The sequence below is a fragment of the Dipodomys ordii genome, unplaced genomic scaffold, assembly GCF_000151885.1.
Source record: "Dipodomys ordii isolate 6190 unplaced genomic scaffold, Dord_2.0 Scaffold25, whole genome shotgun sequence".
In the NCBI taxonomy this organism is placed as follows: Eukaryota; Metazoa; Chordata; class Mammalia; order Rodentia; family Heteromyidae; genus Dipodomys; species Dipodomys ordii.
Genome location: NW_012267241.1, coordinates 11,758,925 through 11,774,249, shown reverse-complemented (window position 1 = coordinate 11,774,249; position 15,325 = coordinate 11,758,925). Strand labels below are relative to the sequence as shown.

Genomic DNA, 15,325 nt, shown 5'->3' with positions numbered 1-15,325 from the left:
AAACCATACCCTAGACCCTCATTGAAACAGTGTAATTGACAGTTACTGCTTTCACATACCCATCACTACCTATTTTCCCCATACATCAATGGTTTGTGAACAAGGGTCATGCAGAAATGTGATTTCCCTGAAGGTAACCACAGTTCACACCGATGCAGCTCTTCACATTGTGAAGTGGTCTGCTGCTTTCATGTTTCTTTAGGTTACACATCTCTGACAGTGGCCATTTTGGTTCCTTGTCTACGTCAGGGCTACAGAATGATGACAGTTCTGCTCACATCTCCTGTTCACTAACGTAAATTATGCTTGCATTTAAGCAGATGCCATGATGGTGAAAGGTCTTGAGACGCATCTCTCAACCTCCAGGTAGAGCCACTCAAGAGCCCACTTATCTCCAGGTCTGAGTCCTGGCAAGTACCTTCACCCACTCATAATTTCCTTCTATATATTTAAAGACCCCCAGGCAGCAAATCCCATCCCACCCCCACAAGTCAGCAATCCTTACTTCTTCTTCCCTCTGAGAAGCCTCTTGCAGCTTAAGCTGTTCATCTAATTTTATGGACTCTGAGTTATATCTTAATTTTTTTAAGTTCCCCTGTTCCTTTATGAAGATAAATTGTGAATCAGGTCCTTTCCTGTCACATCCTTTCTCAGGCCTAGAGACTTCATTTTCTTCTCATTTTCTTATTAGATGAGAATGGCACTTAAGTTCTTGTCATTGAGATTCAGCTCTGTGCACACCAGTTATCTGGTGCATATTCTGAAAAAGTATGATTTCTCTGTATCCATCATCCTGAATGGTGGAAAGATGTGAGTTATTTGTTCTGGCAGAAAAAAAGGGCAACTGATAGAAAGAACACTATTAGGAAAAGCATAAAAGGCCCTAATCCATGAGTCAGGAGTCATTGATGGTTTATTATTTGGAAGGCTGAGAAAACTAACTTATCTTTCACAGATAACTAACTGTAAATGCATAGGGATGGGAAAATGAAATACATATTCCCTTTATTCAGTTAACTCTCAGGAACATCTTGAGAGAAACATGCTATCATTTAGCCCTTGCTAGCTCCTTTGACAGGCTTGACTTTCTTCCCCTTCCCTTCTCTTTCCTACCCTTCCCTTCCCTTCCCTATCCTTCCCTATCCTTCCCTTCCCTTCCCTTCCCTGCCCTGCCCTTCCCCTCTCTCTCTTTTGTTCTTTTTCTCTTTCTTTTCATTTACTGCCTCACCATGTTGTCAATATTGACCACATTTATATGAAAAAAGATGTTTATTACAGAAGACTAGGAAATAATTAAATTTCCTAAACATAAAATGCTAACATGAGCTGCTGGCGATTTAGTGGCATGCAAATACTTCATGCTGAAAAGGCATGTTTGTTCTTTTTATTCCCTCCCTCCCTCCCTCCCATCCTCCCTCCCTCCCTTTTTCCCTTCCTTCCTCCCTTCCTTCATTCCATCCTTCCTTTTCTTTATGAGCAAGTACTGGGTCTTGAATTCAGGGTCTGGGTGCTGTCCCTTAGCTCTTTCTCTCAAGGCTGGCACTCTAACACCTGAGCCATTTGCAGCCTTTTTCATGGCTAATTGGAGATAAGGCTCACAGGTTTTCCTTCCCAGACTGGCTTCAAATCGTGATATTCAGATCTTGGCTTCCTACATAGCTAGGGTTAGAGGTGTGAGGCACTAATGCCCAGCTGGCATAATGCTTTTTTATGAATTATATTTACATATAATAAATTCTCATGATGTTTGATTCCAAATGAATGTATGACTAGGCTTGACATGATTGATGACTTGAGGTAAAATACAAATATACAGGCAATTTAAATGATGACATTAGTTTATGGGAATCAATTGAAGGTCATTGAAGACCTATATTTATTTATTTATTTTGTCAGTTGTGGAGCTTGAACTTTGAGCTTAGGCGCTGTCCCTGTGCTCTTCAGCTCAAGGCTAGCGCTCTACCCCTTGAGCCACAGCACCACTTCAGGTTTTCTCGTGTTTAATTGGAGATAAGAGTCTCACAGACTTTCCTGCCCACGCTGGCTTTGAACTATCATCCTCAGATCTCAGCCTCCTGAGTAGCTAGGATTACAGGCATGAGCACCTGGCGCCCAGCTTATATTTACTTTTTAAAATCTCAGGCCTAAAGCTCTTCAGTGCCTAAGTGCTCTGGAAGAGCTAAAATTCTGTTGTCAATAAATACCATTAGGAAAAGGTTGTATCACACTCACCACACATCTGTTTCAAAAACAGCATGCCTGGGGCTGGGCATGTGGCTTAGTGGTAGAGAACTTGTGTGCATGAAGCCCTGGGTTCGATTCCTCAGTACCATATAAACAGAAAAAGCTAGAAGTGGTGCTGTGGCTCAAGTGATAGAGTGCTAGCCTTGAACAAAAGAAGCTCAGGGACAAAGTTCAGGCCCCGAGTTCAAGTGCCAGGACTGGCAAAAAAAAAAAAAAAAGAAGCTTGGTGCCTGTGGCTCACGCCTGGAATCCTCGCTACTCAGGAGGCTGAGATCTGAAGATCACAGTTCAAAGCCAGCCCAGGCAGGAAAGTTTGTGAGACTCTTTTTTTTTTTTTTTACTTTTGCAGTAAATTTTTTTTAAATTTAATTTAATTTTATTTGTGAACATACTGTACAGAGGGGTTACAATTGCATGGGCAGGATAATGCGTACATTTCTTACCAAGCATTGCAGCCTCCTCCTTTGTTTACCCTTCACATCCCTTCCCAGCTTCCCCCTCCCCCCCAATCCCAATCCTTCTCCTTCCCCCCTCCCCCTGCCCCCCCATTGTGAGACTTTTATCTCCATTTAACCACCAGAAAACTGGAAGTGGTGCAGTGGCTCAAGTGGTAGAGTGTTAGCCTTGAGCTGAAGAGCTGAGGGACAGTGCTCAGGCCCAGAGTTCAAGCCCCCTGGCTGACAAAAACAAAACAAGACAAAACAAAACAGCATGTTCCAAAATGATACATTTCTTTACAAATAAACATTACAATATTAACTGAAGGACACAATTGGGCCAAGTTCCAAACTGCGCTGCTCCCAAAGGCATCCTCGAGCCCTGTTTGAAGGCATCCATTTACTCTTGAGACTTTATGAACATCTTTAATTGGTGTTATGCTTCCCTTTCATCCTCTATAACTGGCGCACACTCCTGCTTCTTGGCAGACTTTTGTCCAGTTGTCCTCAACAAGGTCTCCTGTCTTCCAGCCATTTCGTCATCTGCTAGTCCAAGCCCTACTCCTTTCTCTTCTACTTGCTTCCGAAACATGAATTTTCTTTCTCTTCAGAGCTCTCGTTTTAAAGCTTTCTCTTTAAAATACAACTGTTCTTTGCTCATTGTCGTCTTTGCTTCCTCTTTGAGTTGTCTCTTGGTGTCTGAGCCCATTCCCTTCTGCATGAACTTCACGTGGCTCTGGCCTGGGCTGCCACACTGGCTCCAGTGCTGGCCACCAGCCCTACTACGCAGGCGTCAGTCAGTAGTGACAGTTTTTAGAGATACCATCTTCCACCCATACTCTGTGTCTGCTCCTGATTGTTACTCACGATGGGGTGTCTTAGTCATTTTAAAAAATTGCTTTAACAAATACCTAAAAGAACCCATTTAAAAGGAGAAAAGGTTTGTTTCAGAGACTTCTGTCTTGCTTGGCTATTTCTTTGTTTGCAGGCCCGTGGCCAGGTAATACTAGAGTGGACGGACAAGATGACACACAACTGCTGCTCTCATGACAGTCAGGACACAGAGAGGCAGCCCTGGAGAGCCAGGGACAGGATGTGTGTCCTTCCAGAGCACACCCTTAGTGATGTTGTCCTCCAGGGGCCTACTGGGAAAACCGGCCTCCCAGTAATGCCATAGTATTCTAAACTGCTCAAGAGATTGATCCGCTGACTGTGAGACTGAAAGTATTAACGAGTATAAAGAAGGGCCTAGAAAGACGTACATTAAAACGGCAGGTTGACATTTCTTAGGCATGGTTTGTCTTTTCTCTGGCTTTCTTTGCAGAATCACTTAGGTGCATTCATGGTTTGACTCTGAAGGTGGAGGAGGAGGTTGGAAAGAGATGTGTTTTTCTCAATCCTAACTTGAAAGTCAACTTTACTGAAATGTTATTTGTTAGACTTTTGTTTCAGGTAAAAGATTTGGTCGATCAAAATCAACCAAGTAAATAGAAGAGGAAGGAGTGTAAACTCTTTCTCCATACACCACCTTAATAAAAAAAAAAAACTTAAAAAAAAAGACTAAGAAAGTGCAACCCGTTTTGTGATAGCTTGCAAAATTCCTGAGATTCAGAACTAAGAGGTAGCAAGGCAGGCCCAACGCTGTACTTTGAAAACCTCTGTTCTCTTTTGAGTGGACCTATACAGGGGGCAGGGGGCTGGGAGGGGACCTCTCAAATTCCCTATCTTTTTTGTTTATTCATTTCCTTAATACTAAGATTCAATGCCTTTGGCTAAGGAAAGTACAAAGCAATTGATGAAAAAAAGATAAGAAACTTATGGTTGGACTAAAAACTGTTCTGATTGTTGGCTCATTATTATACTGTTAAACGTTAGCAGGAAGCTGGGCACCAGTGGCTCACGGTTGTAATCCTAGCTACCAGGCTGAGATCTGAGGATCATGGTTCGAAGCCAGGAATCTCTGTGAGACTCTTACCTCTAATAAACTATTAAAAAAAAAAAAAAGCCAGAAGTGGAGCCATGGGCTCAAGTGGTAGAGCTCTCGCCTTGAGCAAAAGCAGCTCAGCACCCAGGCCAAGTTCAAGCCCTAGGACTGGCAAAAAAGTTAACAGGAGTAAGCAGGGCACTTCTTGTATTATATGTCTATAGCATTAGCTATTCAAGAGGCTAAAACATATAGGATTGATTTTTAAGGCTAGCTCAGGCAGAAAATTCTGCCAGAATCTGTCTTCAAAAATAACCAACAAAAGGTTTGGAGGCATAAATCATAGCATAGCAAATGTGAGGCTCTGGGTTCAAATTCCAGGACATCCTCTCCCACTCCCCCAAGAAAAAATGTTTAGGGTAACCCTTCAGTAGTAATTGGCTGGGTCGAAGAGCCTGACATCTAGTGTCCATATTTAGTACTACATCTGTTTCTCCACCTAGGTGCACCTAACCAGATACAATGGCATGAAAGGTGTGTGCATGTGTGTGCTATCTGTAAGCCTTTTACACTTCCCCCATGACACTTGTACTATTTGGTATTTCCATGGAGTCATTTTTTGGTAGTACTGGAGGTTGGACCTCGGGGCTTCTGCTTGCTAAGCAGGAACACTACTATTTAAAGTCTCACTCCTAGCCCTGCACTGAGTTATCCTGTTTGATCCAAGAGCAGATGTGCTCTGAGCATCTACTTCATGAGCAGGGATAGTTTTCCATTAGCACTGATGGGAGAATTATCTTTTTAAATACTTTTTTATTGTAAAAATACTGTACAGATGGGTTACACTTTTACAAGAGCAAGGTAATGAGTACATTTCCTATCAAGCATTGCTACCTCCTTTGTTTTTCCCTACCATCCCTTTGAGAATTATCTTGTAGGTTTTAACCTTAGAAGAACCCAGGAGACCAGGGCAGGGTATTATTATATGCACTACAAAACCACTATTTTGGAGAGTTAAAAGTTGAGGAAGGAAGTGGTGCTGTGGCTCAAGCGGTAGAGCGCTTGCCTTAAGCTGAAGAGCACAAGGACAGCACCCAAGCCCAGACTTCAAGCCCCACGACCGACTAAAAAAAAAGTTGAGGAAATGGGGAGACAGGTTTGGGATGACTGAACACAAAAATCAGGGGTTTATTCCCTGACTCTGTTGTTCTGTCGCCACCCATTGGGTTAAGAGGACAGGGCAGCTCATTTCCAATGTTTCTTCTCGCTTTAAACATCTCTACCAACCATGAGTGCCATTTCCTGTCCTCACCTCACTTACAGTGTCTCCTCTCCTGTAGTTTGGAGGACACCCATCAGTGTTTGTCTTCCCATCACTGCCTCCAGCCTGAGAGCACTCTCAAGTCAGGCAACATCTGCTACTTTCCAATTGCCCATGTCTTTTAGAGCTAATATCTGCGTCAGTCTATGGGAACACATTGATCTCTGTGATTCACTGATCTCTTTGATTTATCATACAGCCACAGGAAAGGGAAGTCATTGGCTTAAATGATAAGGAAAAATTATTTATTGTAATACTCGTTATGTATATCATTTGTCACACCACTCACTCAACCTGGGAATCTCAAAACAAGTTTGTGCCATGTCTTCTAATCTATTTCCATACGTTTTTTTGGTATTTTATTATTATAAAGGTGATATATAAAGGGGTTACAATTACGTAAGTCGGGTAAAGAGTACATTTCTTTTTGGGGTAGTGTCACTCTTTATTCTTGTACTTTATGGATGCAAGTGTCACTGATGTCATTCACTTGCCTTTATTTTTTGGTGCTGATGAGTGAACTTGGTCTCACACATATGGAACCGGCGCTCTGCACCTCCTAGTCCTCATCTGAACCGAACTTGTTACCCGGTGGCTACAATCTTGATCTGAATGGTATAAAGGCTACCATTAGAAATGGCATACATCAGAGTTTAAGGAGCATCTACTTTTTGGGGGGGAAAGAATTCTGAGAGGGGCATCATAAGTCATTTCAGCAAAATAAGAATTTATCCAGAACTTGTTTTTTATAAATATGACTTTCTCTAACATCAGATATATAGGAATTGGGGAAGACTTGGTTTTACTCCAACTTGTTTGAAATTCAAATTTATTTGGGAACATCCAGTTTGAGGAGTCAAGTGTCCTGGTGCAGGTACTTCTAGGACCTTAAGGTAGATCTTTGGCCATTCAGCCAACCTACATCAAACTTAAGGTTACATCCAGTGCTCACATGACTGTGAGGACCATGTATAGGTCCTCACAAGTTTTATCCCTAAAGAATAGGCGAGTAGAGATGAAGGCTTACAAGATGAAATACTATTTGGGGATTCTTTCAGTCTAACCAAAGAAGACAGGCAGGTAAGAGCATCACAATGCTGTGAAATAATCTCACACTATTTGGAGTACAATAAAAGTTCTCTTAACCAATCTCCTACTTCTCTTTAAAAATGTTTTGGCAGATACCACAGCAGGCTGGATCCTCATAACTCTTCTCTAGTACTCCTGGACCATTTGTTCTGTGCTGTCATTTTGTAAAATGAATGAATTTGCATTAGCTCCCCATAGCTCTTAACGCACCCACACACGCATACATGCACACGCACGCACACACATATACACACATATCAAGTTTACAGCTTTATCACTTCATTTGTATTGTCTTCTGCTCCATCTCCTCATCACACAGGTACTAGATTCTCTTTGAGTGTCACTAGGGTCATTGGTTACCAGCTTTTTCTACATATGATAGTTATTGTCTTCAGTATTAGGAATCCTTCCAGACGTGCCCTACCTGTTGATGAGAACAGGGGAATGAAGCCCTAGAAAGCTCTACAAGGTCTGACTCACTAAGGAAAAACTCAAGAGCAACTTTGAAAATTTCTTTATTTATAGACATGTCAGAACCATTTAAATTAACAGACAATGATTAAATTTTAGACATAACATAGGTGTTTACCTTGAGGTACACACTGTGTCCACAGACAATGCTCTGGAAAGTAATCCAACTATTGACTTGTAGTTAACCCCCTAAATGCTTTCCAAGCCAAGACACTGCAAAGATGGCTGCAAAATTCCTTGAAAACAACATACCATTTCCATTTAAGGTAAGGACATCTCCTCAAATTCTTAACTGAGTTCAACTTTTGAAAAATTTAAGTCAGAACTTAACATGAGCATGTAAGAATAAGTTTCTAGCTAAGCCATCAGCTGAGCCCTATGACATGGAGATGGTAAACAAAAGAATATTTGCATTCTCCCAAACTCTACTACAAAACTCCTAGCTTAGAAATTAGAGGAATCAGAGCAGCAAAATTACAGGAGACAACTGAATCTAGTTTAAACTGAAATCATGTTTACTCCTTTGTTTCTGGCTATCACAATGAGGCAAATTTTAAAATACAAAGTTCCAAAGACTAAAATCTTGTGATTTAACACGCTGTGGTCAGAAAAACCCCACATTACAACCTCACAATGTAAAAGTCCCCTTTCCATCATTCGCAATCTGGGCCTTTTCTTCTGCTTACCTTAGCAGCCTTAAGATTTCTATAAAATGCAATCGTGAGCATATTTCAGAAAAGCCTCATGTCTCCAACAGCAGGCTTAACTTTTTTTTTTTTTTGGTGTTGCTTTGCTAACACTAAAATTTCCTCTTAACATTCTACTAAGTTGTTTGGAGAACCATTTTGCGTTTCCAGTTTATTATTCAGAATGATGACGAGTGACTTGCCACACAAAGTGTTTGACAAGTAGAGGCCTTGCTATCCACCCACACCCAGGCCTAAACCCAGCCTTACGGGTGATATGCAGGTGGTTCTGGAATGTGAGCAAAGGTTTTGTTTAGGCGTGTCTGATCATCTGGAATGGACAGTCATAATATTTCCATAAGGTTGTTGCATTTCTGCAGGCAAGAATAAACACTGTATTTTAGCCGAGTGGACAATTTTGCTACAACTTCATCAATTGGAGTGATGTGTGAGGGCTGAGAGTGGAAGTGTACATTTCACAGTTCATAAAGTAGAGCAGCTTGACTTAGAATAGAGAACTTGCAGGCGTGTACACGATGTGAAGAAACTGATCTATGTTTGAGTTCTCTCTGAGTTGGATCCATGTTTTAACATTTTAGTTGTTTGGCTTGGCTTGATTTATTGATTTTCTTTTCTGATAGGGGGCCATGAAGATGGTGTTAGCCATGAATTTAAAGAACTAAGCAAAGGTCCTTTTTAGCCACACAGTTCTTCCCAAGTGCCTACATGACTCATTCTAACTTCAGGGAATCTGTAGCAGCATGGGCTCCATGTTGACCTGGATGGTTAGGAAATGTATGCTTGTGGGGATCTCTGTAAAGTCTTTTCATGATGAACTTACACCTCCCAATGTAAGCTGATTGAAAAGAAAGGACAGGAAAGTGAAACAGGATCATGGCAAGGATGGGTACCAGCAAGAGGAGGGGGGAGAGGATTCAGGAAAAGAGTGACTGTGGATGAATATGGTCCCAGCAGGTTGTGTGCGTGTGTGTGTGTGTGTGTGTGTGTGAAATTAGACAATAAAACCTGTTCTACTTTTAAATTTCAGGGTAGGGGACTAGGGTAAGGGAGAGTGATAGAGATGGCGAGATAGATGGGAATATGTTGTATCCATGTGTGGAAATGTCATCATAAAATTCCTTTGTACAACTAATATGTTAATACAAATTTTATAAAAGGAGGGAAGAAAATCACAGCTCCCAGAAGGGCAAGAGTGTTTGTATCTCTTCATTCCTTCTCTGCATTTCTTGTCCTGCTTCCCTTGGGGTGATGGATGCCAGGTCCAGTCAGGGACCTCAGCCCAGAAACAGCAATGACATTTCTTTGTGACTTTCTGAAGTGCTAGTAAATATTACACTTCAACAAATTCCAAGTTAATGAAAAGAAATACTAGACAGTGAGAAACAGAGGCTTTCTGCCTCCAACGTATTCTAAATTTTAATGGTTTTGTGGTGTTCATTTTATGCCCATAAAGGCAGCTGTCACTGCTATCTGTGGATTCCTTAAAGACAGGATGCACTTAACTCAGTGTATCCAGCTGCCAGGAAGATTTTCTGTCTCTTGTATTCACACTGTCTCAGCAGCTATGATTTTAAATATGAACTATGAGTTCCAAGAAGGAAGGGGTTGGGTCTTTTTTATTTTTGAGGGGTGCTAGGGGCTTTGAACTCAGAGCTTGTGCTTGCTTAGTGTTTTTCCCTCGCTCCCCCAGATGGTACTCAACCTTGCAAGCCATGCCTCCAGCCTGGCTTTTGGCTGTTTAGCTGGAGCCTCATGATCTTTTCTGCCTGTGCTTATTTTGAACTAGGCTCCTCTAGGTCTTAGCCTTCTGGATATGTAGGACTACAGGCATGAGCCACTGCTGCCTGGCAAGGCAGCGTTTTTGGTTGATATCAAGCATCATGCCTGGTGTGAAGATGCTGAATGGATGTATCAAAGGCCAGCCTTTGCCAATCAATAAACACTCAGCATAAACATACCAGGAACAACATAAACATCAAGAAAACAATCCTGTTTTGTGTTAACACCCCACCCCCACCCCCCCAAAAAGAGAAAAGATTACTGACAATCCTAGCTACTCAGAAGGCTGAGATCTGGGGATTGCAGTTCAGAGCCAGCCCAGGTAACAAAGTCCATGAGACTCATCTCCAATTAACCACCAAAAAGCCAGAAGTGAAGCCATGGCTCAAGTGGTAGAGAGCTAACCTTGAAGAAAACAAAGCTTAGCATCCAGGTAAAAGGAAGTCAGTTTGATGTGGGGAAACATCCATTAGCAAACTTAAAGCAATCTCATTGCTTGCTTCTGAGAGAAGACTGTGTCAAGTGATGAAAAATGGAAGTCCTAGTGGCTTACCCACAAAACTTGCGAATTCTCAACTGCTTCTACTTTGATTCTACAGGCAAGTTCCGAGAGGTGGACTTCGTAAGGCATGAGCTCCCCTCACAGGGAAGGATATCTTCTATAAACAGGATTCTGTGGGCCCCGAGGGTACTGGAATTTTCACAGATCCCTCTGTTACTTCTGAAGGAAAGCTCCTATTTGACAGCTTTGCAGGGATCCCCTTTTACCTAACGTACAATATTTACATTTTGGAAGGCATAATGATAGGAAATCTAAGATAGAGAATGAGAACAGGCATGAGCTCACTCAACTCTCAATCATGAATCTCAGATACCTTTCTAATACCACGAAATAAAGTAATATTTTACAGGACTATAAACTTAGACTAGTTTTTTTTTTTAACGGATTACCTAATTTTGGTGAGCAGGAAGGAGAGATCAGAGATCAGATCTACTTGAAAGGTCAGAGCATGTATGTGGTCACAGGCTGTTTACATTCAGACTTGTGGGCTATTTGTAGGATGCTTTACTCACAGAATGAAAACGTTTCGAAAGTTTATATTCTTACAAAAAGTCAAGAATGAGGATGATGACATTATATTTTGGAATATTTAATCACCTTTAATGAAAGTTCTCAGACGCACATTCTGGAGTTCTTGGAGTAAAAGTCTGATACGGATACATCATTTTCTTTGGAAGAGAAGAAAGAAGAGACTTATGAAATTAACAAGTACTCTTATTGGTATTTTAAGAATCACTCAACAGATGTAGCGTATATGAAAACAGAAGGATAGATCATTTGATTTTTGAGCTTCCTGAAGCCAGAGGCACGCTGTGAACACCTGACGCTGAGAAATGCCCTTCAGATATCTTACTGCAGACCCTCAAAGTCAAAATGATCATTCCACAGCAATTGTCGCTTTACCAAACGTCAGCATGGACATGGCATGAACAGCCCTACCATGGGCTTAAACAGCTCACGCTGTCCTTTAATGCAAACTCTTTACGGATCTCTTCCACGTCTCCAGTGATGAAGCCTGAGCTTCAAGGTTCAGGGTTCTGAGAATCTTTGGAATCATTCTGTCCAATGTGTCTAAGAGAATCAACATAGTTAATAGTCTCAAAACCTCAATGAGTATTTGAGAGTAAACGTATATTATCTAAAACATCGATTCAAAATTATATTTAAAACATATATGTGTGTACATATATGCATACCTACACACATACATATACACCTATACGGATATTTCACTTTGTTTTTCTCTCTGCTCAATAGAACTAGCAGCAGTTACAGATCAATTTTCTGGTCACGATTTGTCTTATTTCTAAGGACACCATATACCCTCTATCAACACATGAATTTTGGAAAATGCCTTTTGATAAAAACAATCTCTACCAAGCATACAACATTAAAGTGTCATTATTCATATCACTAACATTTTCAGGCACAAGAGTAAAACAATTAGCATGAAGCAATCCAAACAACAGAGCACAGAATAGTTTAGTGTCTAAAGTCAACTCTCCCGAAGAAGGGAATTACTCATAATGTTTTTCTTTTTTTTTTCTCTCTCTCTCAAGATTCTTATGTCTTTCAGCTTTGGCTATTTTGTAATAAATATCATACCTTCTCACAAAACCTATGGGGTAAGGATGAGTTCTCTAAATATGCCTTTGTTCTTTTAGCAGCTGTTGGGTGTTGAGTGACGTACAAGGCACACCTCTTAGTGTTCTGTACAGCATTTTTATTGATGTACAAAATAGCCTGTTCATCATTCAAAAACGTAATCTGCATAGTAAGAGTTTCTCTTATCCCTATTTACAGAGAAGGTTTGTAGTGCAAAAACATGAAACTGTGTCCCAGCCCATCCCTTCTATAGTATACACATTACTTCGTTTTGTTCCATGCTACCTAGGGCTATTTGGCTAAATTTTGGGCCTCCAGCCATTAATGAATTGCATTATTTTCTTCACTTGCAGTTTGCTTAATTTGAAATCCTCGGAGAGGATTTCTTCCGTTAGTTGGACAAGCAAATTTCCATCAATCTTTTCAGTGACAAAGAAGGATATGACATCTTCAGACAAACCGATGAACCGTAAGGACTTGGACACTTCTTCTATGGAGAGTCCTGACAGGTCAGCAGGTGGCTGCCAAGGAGAACCGTCGCCACAGGACCTAGGGGCCAGCTGGAGGTGGCGTGGAGATGAGAAAGGGCAAGAGACAGAGAAGATGTCCTGCATGCCCTTTTTAACAAAGTACTGGTTCTCGGAGAGGTCCAGGGACCCCAACTCAGGGCCCTCCTCAGCACCATCAATTTTCAGAGGCAAAGGAGATGTTTCGGAGGCGGCTTTCTGTTCCGCTGGCTTTGGGGCCCTGGGGGGCAAGGCAGGGCAGGAAACACTCTGCTTGGTCATGCCCGATGCAACAGTGCTCTCCTCCGTGCTCTCCAGAGAGTAGCTGGCTGACTTGGGACAACCAGAGATGCCGCCACTGAATTCCGCAGGGCCTGAACTTGGAGGGCTGCTAGTGAGCTCACAGCCGTCAAAATCAAAAGGCGCCGGGCAGGTTCTCTTTGGTGTGCCTGGCGTCTTTTGTCTGGGGTAACTGTAACTCCTGCTTGGGTCCAGCAGGAAGTCATTCCTGGTCTGGTTTTCGGATGCTCCTGAATAATGGTTAGGCCACGAGAGTCGCGAGGCTAGAGCTTCAGTAGAAGGACTTCCAAAAGGGGATTTCAAGTCCACAGAGTCTGTTTTCACGCGATTGCAGGGATAGCAGGACACGGGAGCGCTGTCAGAAGGATTTGTGTCACTTTTAGTAACACTGCGTCAAAAGCAGACAAGACACAGAAAAGGAAATTAGTATGGAAAAAAAAACAGAGCCAAGTTCAAAGTATCTGTTATACGTAGATGTTACTTCTAAGGAGGCAAATGCAATTCGGAGAAATGTATTTCTTATTATGAATTAAAAATAAAGTACTTGTTGACCTCAGTCGTGTTTTTTTTCATTTTACAAATCATTAATAGAATATATTTTATAATCATGGATAGGTACATGAGGATTCAAAGTGCTATAGAGGAGAGAGAAAATCACACACACACATTTTTAGCTAACAATAAAATAAATCGTGATTGGTAAGTATCTCAATATTTATAGTGAGGAAACCCCTCAAGCTATGCTTTGGGCTTTGAACCCACAGGGGAGAGAGCAAGGGATATGTAGGTTCCTCATGTTTGCTCGCCAGCACACCTCACCACCATCCCTGACTGTCTCAGACAGGGAGAGATGCTTCACATGAAAGGTTCATCTTTGCCTTGGTTTCTGCGCAATGCAGTCATAGTAGCCTACGAGCAGAAAACAAAGTGCCTAAGAGAGCTACTTAAACTTTAATAGCATACAGGGCAGTGCAGTCAGCCTAGGGATCAGATTTTAAGAACAACAGTGAAGCTACAGTGTGGGGGGGGCTAAAAAGTGGGGGACCAGGCTGAGGATAGAACAGGCTGTAAGCATCGGTGGAAATAGCAGATGGAATTGACACAGTTTCTTTTGGAGTAGAGGAACACCTTTCATGATAGTGACTTCAAATTTTCATGGACTGGCAAAGAGAGGTGGGGTGGAGCTCCTCTTTCTGTATACGCAAGGAATCATTGAACATTACTTAGAACTAGATTTTGACTTGAGAGTATAAAAGATACATTCACTTCATGAGGTTACTGTCACTTGCCAACAAGGAACGGATGGGCTGTCTTATGAAAGAACTAAACTCACAGCTGTGGAAGGACCCAGATAGGATGGAATGACTGCCCAGCAGTCCTGGTCAGAAAGGGATGCCTATCTGGGAGGAAACTCAGAGCTCAGAGCCAAGGGGACCCTTCTCAGCTGGAGGTCCTGCTGGAAGGGGCTGTCTCTGTGTCAAGATCAAAGTGGAAAGAACCAACAGCAGCCCATGTTTTGTTTCCAAGACACATCAGTAGGCTTTTTATGACTGAATTTCTCAGACTGGTGTGGCATCATTTCTTCCTAGTACGCTGACTCTTTCATTCTAGATCAAAACCCACAGGGGCCCATCATGCTCTTCCAGCAAACTGTTTTCCAAGAGAAAAAAAACAAAATTTATTTCCCCTTCCCCCATCTAGGTGATGACCTCAAGGGCCCATGGGCGGGTTGAATGGAAGGCGGGGTTGCGGCAAGCCCTAGCAGTAAGACTTACATGCTGTGCAGCCCTGAAGAATAGTAGGACAAGGTGGGGCTGGGAGAGCGAGTCTGTGGCCGAGCTGGCTTGACTGTGCGAGGAGGGATGGAGGGACTGGTGGACAAAGGCTTTGCGCTTCGGGGTGGAACCGGTGGGGCATTCAGGAGCCGGCATTCTTCCCTGACCTGATGCAGAAAAGAACACTCCACGTTAGCAACAAGCTGACAAGACTGACAAGGCCTCAGGGGACCTGCGTGATCCTGTGAGGGTGGCAGGGGGGTGGAAGCAGAGGAGAAAGGATGGGAGCAAATAGGAAAAGAGGCTGCCAGGGAGAAAACTAGACGCCTGTCATCTATTTTCTGGGAACAGACTGAGTTGGAAAGAAACTGCTTGGTGAGAGTCAGCTGCTACGGAAATACAGCAAGTAATGTGAAGTACAGCAAGTTAAAGTGTGTTGGGTTAAAGAGCCAGTGAAATGTGAGGATGTAGAAAACAGATGTGTGAAGGAAATGAGACCAGAAGGCAGCCATGATATCGACAGGATGAGACTCTCCTACCGGGGTGTGTTTATTCCCTGCTCGAATGGATTCCAAGCTGATCCAAAGCTTTGGAAAGGTAAACTT

The 15,325-nt window shown here is 42.3% G+C and overlaps 1 protein-coding gene across 1 annotated transcript in view; it reads right to left on the bottom strand.

Moving 5' to 3' along the window:
* Positions 1 to 12,090: 12,090 nt before the first annotated feature.
* Positions 12,091 to 15,325, bottom strand: part of Garem (GRB2 associated, regulator of MAPK1) — a 174,409-nt gene continuing 171,174 nt past the window's right edge. Inside the window, exons 5-6 of the mRNA XM_013014792.1 lie at positions 14,721 to 14,887; positions 12,091 to 13,333 (exon numbers count right to left, since the gene is read on the bottom strand). Of these exons, the coding sequence (XP_012870246.1) occupies positions 12,439 to 13,333; positions 14,721 to 14,887 (1,062 nt within the window). The 3' untranslated portion in view covers positions 12,091 to 12,438. The remainder of the gene's footprint in view (positions 13,334 to 14,720; positions 14,888 to 15,325) is intronic.